Source organism: Hemicordylus capensis, chromosome 2 (assembly GCF_027244095.1).
Source record: "Hemicordylus capensis ecotype Gifberg chromosome 2, rHemCap1.1.pri, whole genome shotgun sequence".
In the NCBI taxonomy this organism is placed as follows: Eukaryota; Metazoa; Chordata; class Lepidosauria; order Squamata; family Cordylidae; genus Hemicordylus; species Hemicordylus capensis.
This window is the reverse complement of record NC_069658.1, coordinates 326,547,348-326,570,179: the sequence shown is the minus strand read 5'-3', so window position 1 is coordinate 326,570,179 and position 22,832 is coordinate 326,547,348. Positions and strand designations below refer to the sequence as shown.

Here is a 22,832-nt window from a genome sequence, read left to right as displayed (position 1 = left end):
GGGAGAAAAGGCTTCTATTGGTCAGGCAAATGGTGGAGGGAAGGAGCGCAAACTTCCATTGGTCAGCGAAAAGGCAAAGGCATGGCAAGTCATTCCATTCCAGGCTTTGAGCCTTCCAATTGGGAGGGGGCGTAGCGTTGAGGGTTTCCTTTCGGCCGCCTGCGTGTGTGACTGCTGACAGGACCCCCAGCGGCAATTCGTTAGGTTTTGCGTCGTCCAGACTTGACGCATTCACGCGCTGGAGAGAAGGTGGAGCAGGGAGGACGCCACAAAAGTGGGGAGGAAACGAATCGGGGCTGCGCGCGTCTTCATTGGTCTGGTCCCGCACACGTGTTCCCGATGGGCAGGCTTGAACTCTGCGCGAGCCTCCATTGGTCCCAGACCGCGCTCCCGCAAGGCGCGCGTGCCCCCTCCAAGCGCGCCTTTTGGGAGGGTGGGTGCGGAGCTCGCGCTCAGGTGAACGCATGCTCAGTGCGGATGGGGCAGGCAGCGATGGTGGAGCTAGGCTGATGGCGGCGCAGGCGGCGCTGCGCTGAGGACGCTCAGGGAGCCTGTCCCCATCCCGGCCGCTGCTGCTGCCTCGCTATGGGCAACGAGGCCAGCTTGGAGGGCGGGGGAGCCGAGGGACAGCTGCCCCCCGGCTCCGCCGCCGGCCCCTCCACGTCGCCTGGGACAGCCAAGCCTCCTTCAGCACCAGGCAGCGGCGGACAGCTCCCCCCGGGCAGGGCTCCAGCCGCCGCACCGGGCCCCGCGCAGCCGCATGGACCCTCCGCCAGGTGGGAGAGAGAGACCGGCTGGGCTGGGCTGGGCTGGGCTGACCGGGGGCTACAGAGCAGGAGAGGTCGCTCCGGGGGCAACTTAGGCTGTCAGTGTTGTGGCGAAGGAGAGGAGAGAGACTGAGTGCCAGTCTGAGCTGGAGGGACCAGGGATTAAAGGCGAAGTGCAACTAAGGAACCCTCTGTTGAGGAGTGCTGTTCAGTGTGGAGTAGGAAGTGGGGCTGAGAGCCATATGGGGTAGGAGAGGGAGGCAAGACTCAGCCTCTGGGGAGGGCGAAAGAGATGAGACAGATCTCTGGGGTTCGTCAGTGAGAGGTTTGTAGGGGAGCCTCAGGGTATGGCGGGATGCCTGCATCAGTATGGGTGGATGTGGATATGTAGGAAAGCTGGAGAGATGGCTTGGCCTGCGAGGTCGCTTTGCCATGTGCTGTGCACCTAATTTTAAACAAAGTCCCTGGCTTTCAAAGGTTGCTTCCTAATCCTAGAAAGTCAGAGTTTCCTGGAGCATACTGGATGTCTCTTATTTCAGAACACTGCCTCCATAATGCCCCTTATTTTGGGAATGTTGAGCTGGTAACCAGGCTCTGTGTCCTAATAGTGCTGTATGAAGTGTATAGAAAGGCAATCTTGGGTGTCGATTGAGATTCACCTTTTAAGAGAGAGAATGGAGGAAATCTGTCTGTGTTTGACAGTATTAAATAGTGAATGGGAAGATCAGCCTAGCTGGGAGGCAGGGTGGAAGATGGAGAGTAGAGGACCTTCTAGCAGCATGTGTGCATATATAGGGTGAAGACTCTTTCACAGAGTGTCATAGTGCAGGCTCTTATGGGGAGAGGGGAGCAGAGAAACATGAATGGGATACTGATTACACAGCGGAGGATGGAATGAGAAGCATGCAAAACAGAGAGGGGAGAACATTGTTTGTGAACCATACAAGTAGCTTTTCTCAGTCTCTGTGTTGTCAAGAATGCTTCTGATTTGAGTTGTCAACATGAACAGACATTTCCCCATTCTCCTCTTCAGTTCACCTAGATCCCTAGCCATCCCCTCCTTGATCACTTATGTAGCTACAGCTCTTGCTTAGAATCATACAGTTAATGGTGCTTAAGCCCAGTACATGTACCCTGGATATGGCTTCACTAATTGCAGCTTGTTTGTAATATGAAAAAAGAAAGTGGTTATGTAACCTAAATGATGTACATCAGTTTAGAGAAATAATTGAACTAAAATATTAGTGTTCTGTGTAGTGTCTCTCTAAGGAAAACAAAACATGGGTGGAGAAAAAGTAGTATTGTGCATCAGAACAGTACATTCAAAATAAATTTAAAGCTGTGAGCTTCATCTCCAGTCAGTATAGATCTATAATGTTGGAAAGCAGTATACATGAAAAACAAGGGTTAGTGAAAAAATTAGTAGAATAATATATTTCAGTGTATCAAATGTATCTATAGCAAATACCAATTGAATCAATTTTTGTTTGAAAAGCTGGGTAAACCTATATGAAAAATAAATGAAATAAATGGATTTAAAAGTGTGTACCATCCTTGGTCACAGGTTTAAAAAGGACTTGTGCTGTTGAATATTCCATTATTACATTACATGGGGAATGTAATGGTGGGTTCTGGAAGAAATCAAATAACTTGCTGTTCTGTGTTCAGACTGTGCTGGGATTAAAGCTGGAGCCTTCTTTATCACCCTTTTTGATCAAACTATTTGGTCCTGGCTGAATTGAATTTTTAATATCGTATGTCACTAAATTTTCTTACAAAGTTTGTGGAAGAAATATGGTGAACACTTTATATTCTGCACTCATGTCTCTACATTTTTCAAGCAAGCATTGACTCATTTATACAAATATATGTTTTGGTAATATCTTTAATGTTTAAATCACATCTGTAAATGTAGATGTTTAATTGCTATTTGTAAGGGGGAAATGATGTGTAGTGGCAACTGTTTCCATTCTGCGGAATTCCTGGTTTGCACATTACTCCCCAGCTGAGTTTAGGGCAGATGTAGGCCAAGCATTAGTGCCTAAGCAAGGGAAGTTCACACAGACACGGGAGTGAATGGATGTTGAAATGCCCAGGCAAAATGAACTGATTTTGGTGTAAGGTTTGGGAGGTGTGTGTATGCATACGTGTGTGTGTGGTGAAAGGAAATAAGAATGTCTGTGTTGAGACCTGTAGCAGGATTATCTAGTTCCTGTGTGCCGGCAATGTGTATCTTTGAAAGCTTTCCTTAATTCTGCAGCTTAGATTCACTTATGCACCATGAAGTGTTACTGATGGAGAGCTGAGTGTCTCTGTTCTGAGACATCTGCGCATTGAGGCTTTTCTGTGACACTCCTGCCATGGTGTGTCGAAGAGCAGGGCTGGGAAGCCATCCAAGTGATAATACATCTGTGCAGAAGCACTGGACTCTCTTCCAATTCCAGACGATCAGTACAACCCTGTTCTCTCAAAACAGGCATCCTATCGTAGCCCTGCCCTAATTAATGAGTGCTTATTCTGTCAGTCTTATAGTGCTCTGCATAGGGAATATGCTGGAATAATCATGAATATAGGGTAGCTGTGGTAAAATTTGTTGCAGAAAAAATGACGTTTTTCCTACTGAAGCATGAATATGGTGTTAGACTAGGGATATTGATTAAAATTATTATATTAAATACTAGAAATTCAATTATGTAAAGGAATCTTAGCCTGTTTTTAAAATGCTATTTTGCTTCATCAAGGGTAGATGTTATTAGGTGAGCTTATTGTACATTATAATGGAGATGCACTTAATTCCACATCTTTTCTGCTGTCCATAGCTGCACTGCAGAAGCAGATGAGCCAAATTCATATGAAACATTAGAATGGGAAAATCTGCTATTTCAGATTCATTCATGTGTGATGATATTCTTGCAGGAGGCAGCAATCATAGCATGCCTGTGATCCATCTGATACTTTTGTTTACGTTCAAACTTTACATTAGTCCCTCAGCTTTCAGTTAGAAAAACTGAATCTGATGATAGGATGACCTGAAATGAAGTATATAATTGCTGATTATATCATTAGATCCATTTCAGGTCATTATACCATCATATCCATTTCCCCCTATCTTTTATAATTGCCTAAAAATGTCTTTCTCCTGCCTGTTACCAGTGACAGTCATCCTAGCTATTGACAAAGCCTTTGCCATGGAATAGCTGGTAACTGAAGGAAGGGAGACTCGGTAGACATTGGGCTTAAAGGGAGGAGCTTTAAGGAAGAATGAATAGGGGTGACAAGAGGAATGGAAGAAGTTAAGAAAATTGGGAGCCAAAGAGAAATGGTGGGGCTAGGTAAAAACTTCATGAAATAGGGCAGGAGGGACAAGAAGCCAAAGAGGGTAAAGTGGCAGGTGTGAAAGGGGTGAGATCAGTTAAACATTTTTATTTTAACAGTTTGATTGTGCATCTCTAATTCATATATAACTCAGTAGTCAAAAAGAATTGATCAGAAGAGAAAGACTGAGGTACATCTTCTCATGTCTCTTTGCAATCAAAGGGATGCATGTTTTGGCCATAATCTTTGATCTTAATCTGGTTAGCAAGAGTGTTGGATGAATATGGAAGGCCTGGATGCATCTGCGCTGCAGAGAGCTTCCCCACTGCCACCGCACCTGTCAGTATGGGAGGAAGCAATTTTCAGCAATCTTCTGCTTTCGGAAGTGCTTTGTGCCGTCCAAAAATATATCCCTAAGGGTTGGGCAGCCCTCAGAGACATATTTTTGTAAGACACAGAGCACTTCCGGAGGCAGAGAAGATCACCAAAATGACTACTCCTTCCCCAGTGGGTGCAGCAGTCTTGGGGAAGCCTCCAACTACATTAAGAGCAGCCTTTCAATGTGAGGACATAGCTCCCATTGTGTCCTCATTGCGTCGGGATGTCAGCCATTAAAGCTGTTCTCCCAATCCTGGGGCTGTCCTTGTGTGGGTATCTTGACATTTTACCCTTTAACCAGGGTTTAAGGGCATGAGTGTGCCCTTAACCCCAGGGTCAGGGTCATGTGTGTGCTCAGGCTGTATGTAGCCTGAGCACCCAACTCATGGGGGATTTCCCCAATGCACCACGCTAGTTGGGAAGTGTATTGTGGGATATCCGGAGGCCAGGATGCATTGTCCCAGCCTCCAGAGATCCACACTGCTCAGAGCAGCATGGATTGTGTGGGTATGCAATCCACATATCCCACTAACAAACATGGATTCCCTGGGTGGGAGGTAGGTTCGTCCCTGCCTTCCGCACAACTACCCACCCTGCCCCAGGACAGGTTGTGAGAATAGCCTTATAGTCTCTTAGCCTAATCCACCTAACAGGTTTGCATGAGACAAAATGTAGGAAAGCCCTTTTACACAACTGTGATCTCCTTGGTGGATGATAGAAATGTGATGAATACTGTAATTGCAACATAACGTTTCCAAATGCAGGATTGCAACAGAAAATATGTAAGGCTGTGGTGAAAATCCTACTTACCATGTACATGTATCCTGCACCTCAAATATTCAAAGCACTTGCCAGTAATTTTTACAACACCCCTAGGTCAATGTTGTCATACAAAATGATGAGTTTCTGAATAGTTTCAGCATCTTTGTTTTAATTCATGTTCAGTTTTCTTTTCTGCCAAGTGTTAGCAGCATAAGGTTTTTCTAAACCCTAACATAGGATTTGCAGGAGAAAGTTATTACAAAGGAGCTTGATGGAGGAAAGGCTCTAGAATGGGGCAGGTGAGTCCTCTAACATGGTGGAGTACTTTCAGATTTGCAGTAGTTAAAACAGAAAAGAGAAGGAAAGGGTTGCAGACAGCTGTCACTAACTGACATTGGACAAAAGCCAGCCACAGCTATTCATTTTAAGTCACATTGATTTCAGCAAGGGAGAATTATGTACATGCTTAACTCTCCTATTGAAATCAAAGTGCTTAACTCCCCCCTCCCCCCCCCCACCCATTAACCTTGTGGTGCATGTTACTGCAGTGATGATTTCGGTGTGTTTCATTACCTTAAGAAGAAATAGAATTGTGAATCTGCGCTTAATCATCTGATGGATTAGTAATGGATCCTTTGTATCCTTTTCTTAAGATTATTAACTTCATTTCCTTTATTGCTACTGACTTTGTAAACAAGGTAACACTTCTTTAAAAAAAAAACAAAACCCATTGTTACCTTTGACAAGATTGCTAGTGAAGGATGTATACCTGGACATCCAGAACAGAGACAACATCTCTAAACTTGTTTCAAGCAACAAATCAAACTGTTATTAACTGAGATGCTTATAAATGATGCAACAGCATGCAGATCCTTAGCAAGGCCCTTTATACTCTGAGAACCAGAGTCTAGACATGATTTGTGAAAGGAATGACAACATGAACATGGCTGAACATGGAGTACCACTTCATCATACACCTGATCTTGCTGCAATTTATGAACCTTTAGTATGAGCTAGGAGGCTTCTCACTGTTCCTCTCACAGAACCTGCCCCCATAAGGAAGAGCTTGTTATCCTCTGCTTCTCCATTTTTTTCAGAGCCTCTATATAACCTCAAATCTCCTGCCACCATACCATATATCTCATATGAGTAGCCAGTTCATACCTGGAGTGACTCCTTCCTGATGCAAAAGTGTGTTAGTCTGAAGAATCATTGCTGCTTACTAGTGTTTTTTCTCCTTCACCTTTGCCACCGTAGTTGGTGTACATGCCAACTTGACACATCAGGTCAACCACTCCATAAAACCTAGAACTGATACACACTTTGTAAAGCAAGGGTGCTGCATTTACACCAATGTCTGGAGGAGCAAACCTCATGAGGCTAGTTAGCTGTGACTCCCTAGTAGGGGTGTACAATTCGATTCAAGGTTGAATCGATTTAGGTCGAATCAGGATAATTTGCAGATTCGACCTAGAATCAAATCATCCTCAAAACAGAGGGCCCAATTCAGTGTCAAAGCAAATCACCCCTGGTTTGACCCAAATAAATTTGGGTGATTCAAATGTGATTTTGAGGACTGTACTGCTAGAAAAAATGGGCCTCAAAATGGCTCCCCCCCCCAGGGACAGCTGGTCTACAAATTGGGGTCAGTGGTTAGACCAGCCCTCTGCTCTGGACTTAGCATGTCTGCCCACCTTGGAGGACTGATCTACCCAGTAGACCAGTCCTCTGAGGCGGCCTAACGCACTAAGTCAGGAGAAGAGGCCTGGTCTATCCATCAGCCCCAGTTGGTTGACCAGCTCCCCCTGGAAAAAAGTGCCATTTTTAGACCCGTTTTCCCAGCAGAACAGGCCTCAAAATGGTGCTCGAATCACCTGAATCGATTTGGGTGATTTGAGAATCATAGTCAAGACAGCCAGCCAAGCCTTAGCCAGCTGTTCTTGACAGATCAATCTGATGGTTCTGTGATTTGATTCAACCTCAAATTGAATCACAGAACTTGATTCATTAACACCCCTACTCTCTAGTGTGTGTCCACTGCATTTTTACAATCATAATAATTAATAATAAACTTTATTAGTTAGCTGCCCCATAACAAATTGTTCTGTGTGGCTCACAACAGAGGATTAAAACATAAAATAAAAACACATAACACATTAAATCATAACAGACAAAAAAGAAGAAAAGAATATACAAAATACAATATAAAGCTGCTTAAAAACTCATTTTAAAATTAGTTAAAAATCAGATCAAATGTGAAAATCAAAATTTAAAAGACCTGGGTGAACCAAAAGGTCTTTACCTTGCATCCAAAAGGACAAAACAAAGTCAGGCAAACCTCACTGGGGAGGCTATTCCATAAACGGTGTAATCACCAAAAAGGCCCTCTCCCTGGTACATCTGTTTCTTTTTAGTGTATATACAACATTCTTGCTGTGTAAAGTGTGTGAACCGGCTTCAGCCTTTCCTGGATTACTGCTTTCTCTTTTTTCCCTGTGCTTTCTGCTACAGGCTCTATTCTCTTTTACGCTGCTGCCTGTCTTAGATTGCAAGCCCTCTGGACTAGGGCCATGTCATTTCAGTGTTCTGCATGGTGCCTAGCACATCGTTGGCATTAAATGCATGAACTGTAGTAGTAGTAGCAGCAGCCACACTAGTCCCTAGTCAGTTTGAAAATGTGCTATTTCAGTTAGGCTGCTTCAGCAGCAGGGAGAATGGAAGGGAGGTTGCTACAAAAAGTGGCAGTGGAAGAATCAGTTGAGTCCAAGAGGTAGTAGATGGAGAGAGAGCCCAGATGGCTGCCTGAGATTAAAAGCGGAGCTCCAATTAATCTATGATTAATCAGTTAATTGTGCAGATTACTCAATTAATGTTGTTAGCCCCCATTTTATTCCAAGAAAACACAATAATAGTTGTTCATTTTTCTATGTGTTCATTTTCTTCTGAATCTAGACTTTTATATTGTCACTGTGGAGGGATCTGGACTTTAGAAATGTATTGGAAATCATCATGCACAATTCGTTTCTCCCATATTTTCCTTTATTCTGATATGATTGTGTTGCTTGCAGTAACCAAGGCTTGCCTGAATGATTACTCTTATAACAGGCTCTTATAACAGGAGGAGTCAATGCTTGGTGAAGTTCATGTCACCATTTTGAAATGGCTCTTTGGAGAATTGCCTGCTGCACATCACTGGACAGCGGACACGGTTGTGGACAGCTGTTCTTAGGAGTTCATTTTTATAATTCTTTCCTAGGCCATTAAAAATTTTGTAGATGAGGACAATATACTAGGAAAAAAGCCCATGTATTTCTTGTATTCAATGTAATAGAGAAGAACAATATATTCTGGACTATTACGTGTTTTCATTGCTTTCATACAGTTGTTGGAAGGAGATTAAAGAATGTATAATGGAAGCTAAAAACAGTCTCCCACTAGATTGTGAGGCACTTTTCTCACTATAAAATCGATTTTCAGATTTACTGCCAGTGGGTAGTTTTGTTAAAACAGTTTAACTTCACCTATAATAGATCACAACAATTGTGGCAATTAAAAATTAGCTATTTGGCAGATTTTGCGGGTTCTTTGGGGTGTATTGGAGGAAAGTAATATAAGATTGTCCCCCATACTGGTTTTATTTATTGATTGATTTGATTTGATTTGATTTATATACAGTTCTTCCTAAAGTGGCTCAGGGCGGTTTACACTAAAATCAGAAATACACAGTTAAAATCAGTAGTAGTTCCAGCATTTAAATAATTGGGAACCTTTGGGCTAGTTAGTAAAACAACAATGCACTAGTTGCCCTCTTTTCAAGCAGAGGGATAGATTTGGCAACGGTGATGGCTCTTCTCAATCATCAGAGTACTGTGAACACAGCTGAGGCTTTCCCATGCCCTGCTTGTGCTTGTAGATCTTGCCATCCACTTTGAACTATGGGTCTTAGCTCATTGTGCTTGCCCACACAATTTTATTTGACCAGTGCCAGTCAGGTAACTCCCCCTCCCCCCAAAACCTTACAAACTGCTTGTAAGATGAAGTTAAACCTAGAAATGATGTGTAAATGATAATTTCTACTTAGTTTGTGCCTTCTGCCCTGAGCGATCAATGTGTTAATAGCATCTGGATTTTCTTGCTGTGGTGGATTATTATTATTAATACCTTAAATATTGATTTATGGTGGCTGAAAGCTGCTCTGAGCCCTTTGAGGACACAGGGTAAAATTAAAACAAGCAGAAAACACCTCCGAAACGAGGAAATAATATCCATTCCACGATACATCATAACTTGACATACAAACAATATTTCTGAGGTATTTTCTGCTTGTTTCTCCTAAACACAGTTTTTGGAATGAGCATGGTGTGACTAAAGACCAGTGTGACTGACCTGGCTCCATAGGCCTTTTGTGAGCCCAGATCTAGGACTTCTTTGAGAATTTATTTAATTTGTATAAGTCAATATGTCAGCGATGCAATACACGTATTGACTCCAACTCTCAACAACAACAAAAGGTTTTTTATTGCACAAAGAAAAACTCATAGTTGGTAAACATAAGATGTTTTGTTTTAACACACCATCCTCAGTTAAGTAAAACAAATGAGCACAGATAAAAACCTCCGTTTCCCAGCTTTAAATTCCTTAGACATGATAACACTCTGTTCCATGACTGGCGGAGAGATAATGAACATCAGGGGATTATTTTCACTTTATGGCATCGGCCAGAGCCTTCCAAGCATTAATGTCAGGTCTCACTTTCTCTTTAAATAATCCTTCCTTGATTTTCCTTCTTTATAGGTTCCTTTCAATCCCCCAAATAGATATTTTAGTGGGCACCATTTGGCCTTCATGCTTAATCCTCATATGCAATGGCCAGGGTTTTGTTCTCTTTGCACAATGCCTCATATCTGCTAGATGCTCTTTATATCTATCTTTCAATGATCTACCAGATTCCCCAATATAGAATTAAGTGCAGTTCATTCTCTACTGGGGAATGTACTTCATTCTAGGTTGCACTTCATTCTGTATTGGGGAATCCAGTAGATTATTGAAAGGTAGATATAAAGAACATCTAGTAGATATGAGGCATTGTGCAGAGAAAACACATTGATTTCAGCAGGGAGCACATTCCAGAGTCTCAGGATGGCATCAGAGAAGGCCTGTCCCTGTGTAGCTGCCGGACGAAGTAGTGGCAACTGCAGACAAACCTCTCTGGATTATCTCAGTGTGTGATGGGGCTCATAATGAAGGAGATGTTCTTTTAAATACTCTGGGCCTAAACTGTGCAGGGCTTTATGGGTTATAATAACCAACATAAACAGAGATTTTATCCACAAAGAACTTATTTAAAATATTACAACGGGTAACTGATGGTTCTAAATTCTGATTCAAGGGAGAAGGAGCATGTACTAGCCCTCTCACAACCCTAAACAACTCCACTAGACTGGACATGAGCTTGCAGATGCAATACAAGCAAAAAAGAATAATTTCTTTGCCACATGTATTGCCAGAGCATAAGTCTTCAAATGTGCTCTATGTTGTATTCTGTTGGATTTGAGTTTGAGTTGAGGCTTTCTCCACTTGTGCTCCAGTCATCTACCATGCCACTTCAGCTCCCATAGTTATTCCGTATACCAAGAGGCCAATTTTGAAATGGGTCACAGAGGGCACTTAGAAGCTATCATGTCTGTTCCCCTGGTGAATTTACTGTTCCAGTACTCCACTAGGGCATCAACAGAATCTTCAGCAGAGCCAACACTAAATCCTTCCAAGGCTTCTTGGAATCCTATTGGATCCAATAACTTTCTTGGGTGGACCATCCTAATAGGCCCCTCACCCCTGCAGAGATGGGGTGTGATTGTGAGTTCAACTTTAACCGGATAGTGGTTTGTCCATGACAATGGGGAAATCACAGGAGTCCCCACCTACAGAATACCATCCTGATCAGTGTAAAAGAACAGATTAAGCAGATTAAGCATGTGACCAGCAACATGCATTGGTCTCGAGTCTGCTTTGGATAGGCCCATAGTTGTCATGGCCTGTCCTGAGTCATCTTGGACCATTTGGTCCTGAAGTGAACATTGAAGTTCCCCACCACCATAAGTCTGGGGGACTCTAATGCCAAGCCCGAGACTAAGTCCATCACCTCAGTTAGGGGCTTTGTTGGGCAGCGGGGTAATCAGTACACCAAAAGTTCCCAAACTTATGTACACACATTCAATATGGTCAGACACTTCGGCAGGTATCCTGGTAAGGAAGATGTCATTTTTATACACCACAACCACTCCACCTCCCCACCCATGTCCTCTCAACTGCTCCTCAACAGAGTACCCTGGAGGGAGAAGCTGGGACCAGACAGCACCACCAGCCTTGCCCAACCAAGTCTCTGTGCTACATACCAGGTCATCCCCTTCAGAGGTGCACCTAGGCAATTGTGGACACTGGACCTAAAGATCTTTGGAACCCCCCCCCCCCCCCCGCAAGCTGCAATGCACTATTTCTTACACCAGAACATGTTTAGATAAAGCTGGAAAACTTTTTGTTTTTTAGAAAAAATTCTGAAGAAGATACTTCCCACTGACCTACACAGATATACCATATTTTGCATGGTGAGTCCTGACACTTAAATCTTGACCAATTACATACCTTCTTGCTCATTTATTACAAACCCATAGGCGTGGGCCAGAGTGCATTTGTTAAAAAAAAGAAAGAAAAGAAAAGAAAAGACTGTGCAACCCCCAATGTATTTTTGACCATTCACAAACCAACTGGGACACAACATGTATTTCTTGCTCCACAATTCAAACACGTACCTGGATTACAATCCAGCTTGGACATATAGTGCATTTATAGGGATAGATAACACATGCCCCTTGCTTCACAGTTCTCACTCAGATCTTCTGGATTGTAAAACAACTTGAGCACAGGGCATTTTTTAAAAAAAGATTGTTAATTGGATGTTAATGGTTAGCTCCACTTTCACTAGGTATGAAGTACTCTGCAGATAGATATGACTCTTTCTGCCAGCTTTACTGCAGTAGGGGGGAAATTGATTAAAAACCAATAGGTTGACCAATCCACTTCAAATTAAATAGACGGAGTCCTCCCACCCTGCCCTACATCTGTGCTCAATGTCAAAGCCTTATACCAAGCCATTCCAGGAGATCTAAACGGTGGGGCAGAAAGGGGAGTGGTTTACCCTTTTTTATGAAGGCAAAGGGCAGATTCCGCCATATGGGGGTAGAGTGATTGCCATGGGTGGTGGCTTCCATTCTGGAAATCTTTGTAATTTTCTGCCATTGAACAAGCCACTTATAGGACTCTTTTGATATATTTTTTAAATCAAGAATCATTAAATTGCCCAATTCATTTCAAAATCAACATTTAGAGCCCTCCCAACCTGCCCTATATCTGTGCCTGATATCAAAGCCCTGTGGCAAGCCATTCCATAAATATTTAAAGTGGGGGAATAACCATAAAAAGGAAATCACATGCAGTACCTCCATTACTAAGGAGGTGTCCCAGTGTCATGGCTCAGACCTCTGACTCAGAAGAGTCAGAGGAGGAATAGGAGGACTCGGTTGGTAGTGAGGGCTCAAAGGCACAGCAACAGGATTTGGCAGGGAGACCAGACTCTGGAGCTGAGGAATCAGAACAGCTGCCAGACATGAGGGCTGAGGAGGAGCCTGATCAGGAGAAGGCTGGAATTTCACCTGTCATGAGAAGACCTCTCAAGAGGAAGGCTCAGTGGGAGACACGCAGGCGCAGGATATCACAAGAGAGGAAGTAGAGGTGCTGACTCAGGGAAGCCTGATTGGCTTCCGGTTCTCTTGAGCCATATATTAAGCAGTCTGTGACTTGCACAGATGCTGTTAGCAACTTTCACTTACCACAGACCATGTTACTATTTAGAATGCCTCAACTTTTTGAGTTCCAGTTTGCCCTTGTTCTGTTCCTTCCTGCTCTGTGTTTCTTGTTCTGTTAATTCCTTGCTCTGGTTTCCTTTGTTCTATTCATTCCTTGCTCTGTTGTTTTCTTTTCCGTTATTACTCAGTTATTGTAGAGGGGGCTACTTAGTTTAGTTCAGGCGACTTGATTCGTTTATTACTATTTTTCTTTGTGAGTCTTTCATTTTCCTTTGTGCAGCTTCGCTGCTACTTTCTGTTTAACTCACAGGGGGGAGAGCTGAAGGGGTTGTAAATCCTGTTGGGTTAGCTGAGCTAACAGATTTACGACACCCAGGCAGGCACAGGTTCAGCACAGGAGGCCAGGGCTGGCCACCCCTAGCAGGCCAGGGCATGTGGTGTGCATAGGTCACCACTCTGCCTTCTTTCTTCTCTGCTGCCTGGAGAGCTTCAGGAGGCCTCCCGGAAGAATCAAAAAGGTCTCCAGAAGCCCTACCCACCTACCAAACAGCTGATGGCCAGCTTGGGGGAAGCTCAGGAAGGCTGCTGCTGGGAGAGGATTGGGCTGCAGATGCCCTTGCCCCTCACAGTTATGCTTGGCCTGCTGGTGGGCAGGCGGCATCACAGCAGAGAAATGGGGTTTTTGGGGTCCTTGGGGCATGAGAACGCCCCCCCTGGGGTTGTGGGGGACCAGACTTCTGCTCGTAAGTCCGGTCCAAAGAGTGTTGATAGGTCCCTTCATCCATAATTGGATCATGGATTATTTATGATTTATTCTGGACTGACCTGCATTACAGAGGAGCAAGGTGAGGCTCAGTGGGTGGTTGGCACTGCTCCCCAAGTTCAAAGAGCTGGCAGGACAGCCAGAAGAGGAAACAGTGATTAAATTTCTGATTTGCCTTCCCCTGTAGCGGCCTGCTGACCTGCCAATGTTACTTCTTCTATTCCCCACCGCCAAAACAGCTGCCTTATAATCGATAAACATGCCCACTGTCTCTCCGTCTCCAGACAAACCTAGACACATTGTAGACTAATCTCACCCAAGACTCAGACAACAGAAGCTATCTAAACAACAGTTTCAGCTTCTAAGACAGCCATAAAAGAATATATTCTGCCCCACACCATAGGCCTGACACCAAAGAGGCTTTTCCAATCCAGTCTCTCTGCTTTGATTTCATTTTCTTAGCTCATGGCCTCTACTGATTATTCCCCCGCCCCATGCCTCTGCATCTTCCATCTACAGTTCCTTCTAGGTTCCTGTTTTCCAGGCCGCTGACTACTGTGTCCTAGTTTCTTCAGTCATCCTGACTCTCAGCTCCTTTCACATTCGGCTTCCTATTCTCCACTTTCTCTGTATTTAAATAAATAGTATCTAAAACATGCTTCTCTTCTTCCTGCCGGTGGCACATAGCTAGCCTTACTTGTACTATCCTTAAGCCCCACGTAAGGTGATAGAATGGGAGGGGGGGAAACTCAGTGGCCTCTCATTTCTTCTGCTTGCTGTCTCCTCTGCTGTTAGTTTCCTTGGGTCTCAGCCTCCACTACATATGTCTGTTTCTTTTCCTGCCCATTGCCTCTTTTGCCTCCTTCATTCATCAACATCACTCACCTTTCTGTCACAGCATTCATTGTCAAAGATCTATTGCTGAACTGTTCTGTCTGAACTGCGAAGAGGTTTGTGAATATTCCATGATATTGCAACAACTCAGCTACTGCAAAAAGGAGGGGTATTTGCACACAGGTAAGCAGGTGACAGTCTCCCATTCACCATTCAGATATAGAAGCTCTTCCCACAATCAAGTGGGAAGGGCTACCCTCTTTTTGAGGGGAGGAAGCCCGAAAGTGCTTACATCCTCGTAGATGATCCTCCTTCAGGCTCTGGGTGGATCAGCTGCCCAGACGAGTGGCGGCTTGTCTCTGGTGTTCTCATGCCTGGCCATGGCTCACCTGGCAGCTCTGGGGGTTGGAAACAGGGAAGTGCTGCCATGTGGTGCCCCACCCCCTGGAGCCCCAGTAAATGTGCGGAGCCCGCGCAAGTGTGTGGTGCATTTCTGGGATCCCCCTCTCCCCCGAGTGTGCCTGCAGCCGCAGTGGAATTTAATGAGGTTAATGGAGCGCTCGCTCCATTAACCTCATTTAAGGGGGTGGCTACGTAGGCAGGCTTGCCGCCGTGGAGCCACCAGGCTTGCCCTCAAGACTGCTGGTTCTCACGAGCGAGCAAAACCGGGCTGGGCTCCGTTGGCCCGGTTTTGCTCACTTGTGAGAATAGCTTCATAGGATAGCTACTGGGTGGATCCTGTGAAACAAGAGGTATAGTATTGGTACAGAAATGGGTTTTTTTTTCAACTGAACCAGTTTTTGTTGGTGTAGGAGTATGCATGCTTTTCAGTCATGCAGAGTTCTTCATCAGGCAGAATAGTAACTGCTAGTTATGTCAGAAGGAAAAGCATTTATTGAGGTTTTAAACAGTCTCGCACTAAAGTATATCTCAACATTTAATATTTTTTTTAATGAAATGTAAAATTATCCCAACATTTTGTACAGCAGTGGCTCTTCACTGATGAATAACTGTAAAACAGAAAATACCATGTTGAACCATGTCATGAAAAGCCATTAAAAGCATAAACTTATAATTTCTCAGCGTGATATATGAATTGGCTATCTATCTATCTATCTATCTATCTATCTATCTATCTATCTATCTATATAACATAGCTAATTAATTATTGATCTAATACTTTTAAAAATATTGGGCAGGAAATCCTTTGGCCTCACAATGCCAGTGCCAAAACTCTGGTGTAATGTAGTAAATTCCCAGCAGGAAACTAGAAAGCACAAGAATATCTTCAAAAACAAGTGACAGTGTGGCAGTGCTGACAGGACTCTTATTTTATTTGTTTGTTTGTTTATTGATTGATTGATTGATTGATTGATTGATTGGTCTCCTGGCCACTGCCTCAGCCTGAGAAATCAGGGAGAGCTTTGGGTCCAGGAGTACTCCCAAGCTACATACCTGATCTTTCAGGGGGAGTGAAAGATCCAGAACAGGCAGATCTAAACCATCTCTCGGGTTCCAACCCCCCACAGTCAGTACCTCTGTCTTATTTGGATTCAACTTCAGTTTGCCTGGGGCAGCCACAGAGAAAGCCTGGTTCTGGGTTGCCACCAACCAGAACCAGAACTCTCCAGAACATCATAATAGGCGGCAGGGTTTATGACAAAGGAGGCGCTCCCTTAAATAGCATGGAACCAAGCTGTTAAGGGCTCTATAGGCAATAACCAGCATTTTGTATTTTACCCGGAAACATATTGGCAACCTGTGTAGTGTCCCAGAGACCAATATGGCTGCTCCATTCTGTACCATTCTGTACCAATTGTAGTTTCCAGACTACATACAAAGGCAGCCCCATGTTGAGTACATTACAGTAGTCAAGTCTGGAGGTTACCAGCATATGTACCACGTTTTTAAGGTCATTTACCTCCAGAAATGGTCAGAGCTGACATATCAGCCAAAGCTGATAAAAAGCACTCCTGGCCACTACATACCTACATACCTGATCTTTCAGAGGGAGTGTAACCCCATCCAAAACAGGCAGATCTAACCATCTCTCTGGTCCCAGCCCCCCTCCACGTTCAGAAACTCCATCTTATTTGGATTCAGCTTCAGTTTGTTATTCTTCATCCAGCCTGTTACCACCTCCAGGGAGGCATTTAGGGAAGATATGCCATTTCCAGATGAAGTCGACATGGAGAAGTAGATCTGGGTTTCATCAGCATATTGATAACACCCTGCACCAAACCCCCTGATGATCTCTCCTAGTGGTTTCATGTAGATGTTAAAGAGCATTGGAGACACTATGGAGCTTTGTGGAACTCCACACTTTATTTCTCAGAACAACAACAGTCTCCAAGTGATACCATTAGGAATCTACCAGAGAGGTAGGAATGGAACCACTGTAAAATAGTGCCACCCAATTCCACCTCCTTCACGCGGTCCAGAAGGATACCATAGTCGATGGTATCGAAAGCCGCAGAGAGATCCAAAAGGATCAGCAGAATCACACTCCTCGATAGCCAGTTGAAGATCATCCATCAGGCCAACCAAGGCAGTCTTAACCCCATAGCCCACTAGAAGCCAGTTTGAAATGGCTACACCCCTACAACTGGGTAGGGGTGGCCAGTCTAGATAATCTACATCAGGGATTCTCAATGTTGGGTCCTCAGATGTTATTGGACTTCAGCTCCCATAATCCCCAGGCCCAGTGGCCTTTGGCTGGGGATTATGGGAGTTGAAATCCAATAACATCTGGGGATCCAACATTGAGAATCCCTGATCTACATCATCCAAAACTGCTTTGAGCTGAGAGGCCACTACCCGCTCAGTCACTTTGCCCAACCATGGAAGATTGGAAACAGGTATGTAATTAGCTAACTCAGAGAGATCCAGTGCAGGTTTCTTCAAAAGTGGTCTAATAATAGCCTCTTTAAAACAAGGAGGCACCCTGCCCTCCCTCAGAGAAGCATTTGTAATATTTACCAGACCCTCTCTGATATGATTACCAAATAAGATAATCCAAGTTGGGCAAGGGTCAAGAGAACAGGTTGTAGGATGCACAGTCCAAAACAGTTTGTCCACATCCTCAGGAATCACAAACTGAAAATGATCCAATCTCTGTATGAGGAGAACCAGCTTTTTGCAAGAGAAGTAGATGTAGGCAACCTGGACAAGGAGCAGCAGAAACTCGAAAAGCAAGCGCAAAGAAAGCAGCACCATAAGCTGCCCAGTGGGAAAGAGCAAGGCAAGTGGAAATGGGAGAGTCCCAACCCTGCAAGATGATGTGGGAATCTCCACAGGGCAAAGCTCACCTTTTGGATATCCTGCTGGCAGCTGTAAATTTCATGGGGGAAAGAGATGTGCAAGTGTGACACCCTCACCTTACAGCCACAAGAGAGACTCAGTGGAGTGTTTGTAGTCTTCTAGGGTCCTAAACTCATGACATGTCTCCCTTTCCCTCTTTCTATCCCCATATAGGCCCAGCTACATAGATCAGGGCTGAAGGGAGTTGTGTGGAGTTATTTCAGTGGAACAGAATTGGTTTGGTACATAAGAAAAGGCCCTGGGATCAATGAGGCTGTGGTCTCTCAGGTGAAAGGGTGTTGAAGACATGCACGCATCTGACATACTGCAGTATGTGGTAACTTGTTGGATTGAGTTATGCAGATGTGAGTGTGAAGACATGCAGGCCTTTCTTGTGTGGTGAAGGCATGCACACATTTGACACACTGCAATGTGTGGTTGCCAGTTGGAGTGAGCGATGCAAGAATCAGTGAGTTCACTCTAGCATGTGTTAGTCCCAATATGCCTATCATTTGCCTGGTCCTATCGGGACCACCCTCCCCACAACCAAACCAAACCAAAATAAGACACTTGTGTTCATTTGGTTGCTTGCAGATTCTGACTGTTCTCTTCCCAGTAGTCCATGTCATCAGTGTACCCCTCCCTCCACTTTATGCAGCCCCACTACCCGGTTTATCAAACCAGCAGTATACAGGGCAGGGAGCAGTCAGTAAGGCAAAATGCTGTTTGGGATAGAACTAGTTTCTGAGTGAGAATAGGATTCTGATTAAACATATTCCTCCCTGCAACATCCCTAATGTTGCCCTTATTTGTTCTGGCACAGGCAGTGTCTTGCCAATATAGCAGAATGTCACCCAGGTGCAACAGTGGTGCAACACTGGCATTGATTGATTGATTGATTGATTGATTGTTCAATTTGTATGATGCCTTTCATAAGGCATCCCAAGGTGGTTTACAAAAGTTAAAATACAATAAAACTCCATGAAAATCTAATTTAAAGCTTTAAAATCAGTTAAACAGTAAAAACCATCACACACACACAACACCATAAAAAGGAGAAGCAGGAGAGCCGAAAGAACTGGCAGCCCCTAAGGTGTAAACGTTTGAACAAGTTAAAAGGTCTTTAGTTTTGGTCTGTCTTTTAAAAGCAGCCACAGATGTCAAAGAACAGACATTGGGAGAGCATTCCAGATTCATGCTGGTGTGCCTTTGGCTTCTGTCAGCACAAGGGAATTTAGCAGCAATCCTGTCCTCATCCAGCAGGCATAAACTTATAGATAAGCTTCTAGTTTTAACTAAGTGTCCAAAGTTTGTCACATGAGGCATCAGCCTCAAGGTAGGGATGACTCTGTGGGGAGAACAAGAAAGAGTACTTTCGGGTCACCCATTTGTCTTCTCTTGGGTTCAAGCTTTTTTTTGAAGGCTCCAACAGTTCATTTATTGACTTCAGGAGGCTCCCAGGAGTTAGTTGAGCAGTGAGCATTGTCCAAAACATAATGAATACTTTGTCTCGGTTTTTGTGTGCTTGTAATATATCTTGACACTGTATTAATAATTGATAACAAACTTCAGTCTTAATTGACTGCAATATTAAAAATTCCTTTGTTTTGACTTTTAAGCATTCAGGAATTCATTTAAAGGAATTCTACTTACTCCTTTGCTCTCTGTTTTGCACATGACAGTATGATGTATCAGACATCATACTGAAGTCCAGAAATATTAGCCAACACTGTTTCCTTTGTTCATTAAGGAATAACTTCTCTCTCAGCCTAACCTACTTCACAGGGTTGTTGTGAGGAGAAACCTAAGTATGTAGTACACTGCTCTGGGCTCCTTGGAGGAAGAGCGGGATACAAAATGTAAAAATAAATAAATAAATAAATAAATAAATAAATAAATAAATAGCACTTGGCTTACCTTTACATGTCATTCCATAGTCTTTACCTTACTTTCATCTGCATTGACACCGAACAAGATTAGACTTTAGAGTGTTGAGAAAATAGATTAGTTTCTGACATACTTTTGTTTTTGATTAGCATACTGGTTCTGTTAATTATTTTTATTCACCTAGGTGTTTTGAAAATCTATCCTTTATTCAATATTACTGCAGTTTATTACTTTTTCTGATTTTTTTTTCCTAATCGATTTCCCTTTTTTAAGCACTGAATTCTGGTTTTTGTCACCCTCCCTAGTGGGAAAAAATTGATGCATGTCCATTCTTCTCCTGTAAGTGCAGCTCTATGTGCTCTTGGCAGGGGATTCCTATAGGGAGTCATGAAGCCCTTCCGCTACCCCCCACTGGCCTTCATCTGGACATGCACTGTGCTGATCATTACTCTGAATGAAGCTTTTTTACATCTTACACTGAGGTAGCCATCAATTAATCCCATTCTCTGCACAGAGCTCTGAAGAGTAATAAATGGGTACCTAACTGTAAAATGTGAAAAAGACTTATTCAGAGCATTGGTCTACGTGTGCTGCACATACAGACTAAGTATTGCTTTACTGTGTGAACCACATGTAAAATATCTGCCTTTTGAGATCAAATATAATTACTACGATGCAAAAACATGTACTGTGTTTAATGTTATAAGCTTGATACAGGGAACCAGGGATTAGCAAGCCTTTACACATGTTGGGATCCAGTCTCTAGTTTGAGACGATGCCAGTCTGTATTATTGCCAGGAACACCTACTGAGCCCACCTGGTTGATCTTGTTATATTGTTCCCTCTAACTGCCTAAGCTCTTAAACTTGTTCAGTTTTCAAATTATAAATATTCATGAGTCTGCCTATCAAACAACATGTATCCTTATCCAGCAGGTGAGATCCATGTATGTAAGTAGCCTTTCACTCAATGTGCATCTGAACTATTTGGAGGAATCATGTGAGTAGCCTGCAGTTAACTGGATTGGAGCCATGGACATTTCATTTCTGGGGAAATGCTGATCTGCCCAGTAATTACCAGCTCTTGCTGGCCATTTGGTCTGTAAGTAAATGGCCTTGCTCAGTGTTCTTGCATGTGTACAGAGAGACAAACAAAATTCATTGATTGGGGGGGGGGATTGTTTGTTTGAAACATACTCCGAGGTTGTGCACATGCACTCTTCCTAGGCGGGTGGGGGTAACTGGCGAGGAGACAGGCTGCAGCCTACCTTCCTGCACATGATCTCCCTCACTACTTCACTCTGGCACACCAACGGCAGAGCAGGGAGCCAGAGGAGGAAGTCTTCTGGCATCCCTCAGTGCACTGTGTCAGGGGCGTGGTGCATTGAGGGATTCTACCTCAGCTGGGTTCTCTCGCTGCTGGCTTGCTGTATTTATTTATTATTTATTTTATTTATTATTAAATTTTTTATACTGCCCTTCCAAAAGGCTCAGGGCGGTTTGCATTAAAACACCATTAAAATCAATTAACAAAACAAAAATTATAAACTACATAAAATAATAATTAACAATTAAAACATCATAAAACACCAATTAAATATGCTAGGGCTGCATGTAGCCCAAGTATACACACGATTCTGGTACCGGGTTTAAGGGTGCACTTGTGGCCGGAGGCAAAAAGTGAGGTTAGGCAGGGTGAGAGTGCTGGGATCAGGAGCACATTGTAATTTCAATGCTTTAAATTATAGCTATAATAAGCATCTATCTTTATATTAGATTTATCAATTTCATTTATAGAATTAATCTATGTATTAAATAATGCATCATGCTATTTTCTAAAATAGCAAAATATGGTTGTATAATATTTAAGAAATAATTTGCCGATACGTATATGGTTCAAGTTAGTATAAAGGCACTATTTAGTTGTCAATTAACATGTTTTAATAGTAATAACAAGCAATTAGATCCTAAACAAAGGTGCATACTGACTTATAAGGATGTGCATGGAGTAGGATTTGCGTTCTGTTTCGAGCTCGGAACAGAATACAAATACCCAGAACATTTTGCAATGAGCTTGGAATGGTTCAAGTTCTGAGCACCATTTTGGGAGCGGGGCCAGCAAGGGAGGGTGATGGCATGTTGTGACTTGCCTCGAGTGGCAAGAGGAAGTCAGCTCAGCAGCCTCTGTACAGATCAAAACACCTTATCAGAGATTCACAGAATCTATCTATCTATCTATCTATCTATCTATCTATCTATCATATTTTTATACTACCTGATATGTACATCTCTAGGTGGTGTACAAAATTTAAAATATATATTTAAAAGTCAACACAGATTAAAATACACAAGACAATAAAAACAATAACACAAAACAGTTATTAAAACAAATTATTAAAATTATTAAAAGTAATTATAATTAAAAGCCTGAGAGAACAGGAGAATCTTGAGGGTCTTCCTGAAAACAAACAGAGAAGGAGATGCTCTTATTTCAGCAGGGAGCATATTCCAAAGCCCTGGGGCAGCCACAGAAAAAGCCTGGTTCCGGGTTGCCACCAACCATAACCAGAACTCTCCAGAACATCATAATAGGTGGCAGGGTTTATGACAAAGGAGGCGCTCCCTTTAATAGCATGGAACCAAGCTGTTAAGGGCTCTATAGGTAATAACCAGCATTTTGTATTTTACCCAGAAACATACTGGCAGCCTGTGTAGTGTCCCAGAGACCAATATGGCTGCTCCATTCTGTACCATTCTGTACCAATTGTAGTTTCCAGACTACATACAAAGGCAGCCCCATGTTGAGTACATTACAGTAGTCAAGTCTGGAGGTTACCAGCATATGTACCACGTTTTTAAGGTCATTTACCTCCAGAAATGGTCAGAGCTGACGTATCAGCCAAAGCTGATAAAAAGCACTCCTGGCCACTACATACCTACATACCTGATCTTTCAGAGGGAGTGT

At 43.3% G+C, this 22,832-nt stretch overlaps 1 protein-coding gene across 2 annotated transcripts in view; it reads left to right on the top strand.

Annotated features, from left to right (window-relative positions):
• The first annotated feature begins 484 nt into the window (after positions 1-484).
• The window catches only part of BSN (bassoon presynaptic cytomatrix protein), a 337,777-nt gene continuing 315,429 nt past the window's right edge, over positions 485-22,832 (top strand). For both annotated transcript variants that reach the window (XM_053295172.1, XM_053295170.1), the window contains exon 1: positions 485-776. In XM_053295172.1, coding sequence (XP_053151147.1) covers positions 586-776 — 191 coding nt within the window. In that variant the 5' untranslated portion in view covers positions 485-585. The remainder of the gene's footprint in view (positions 777-22,832) is intronic.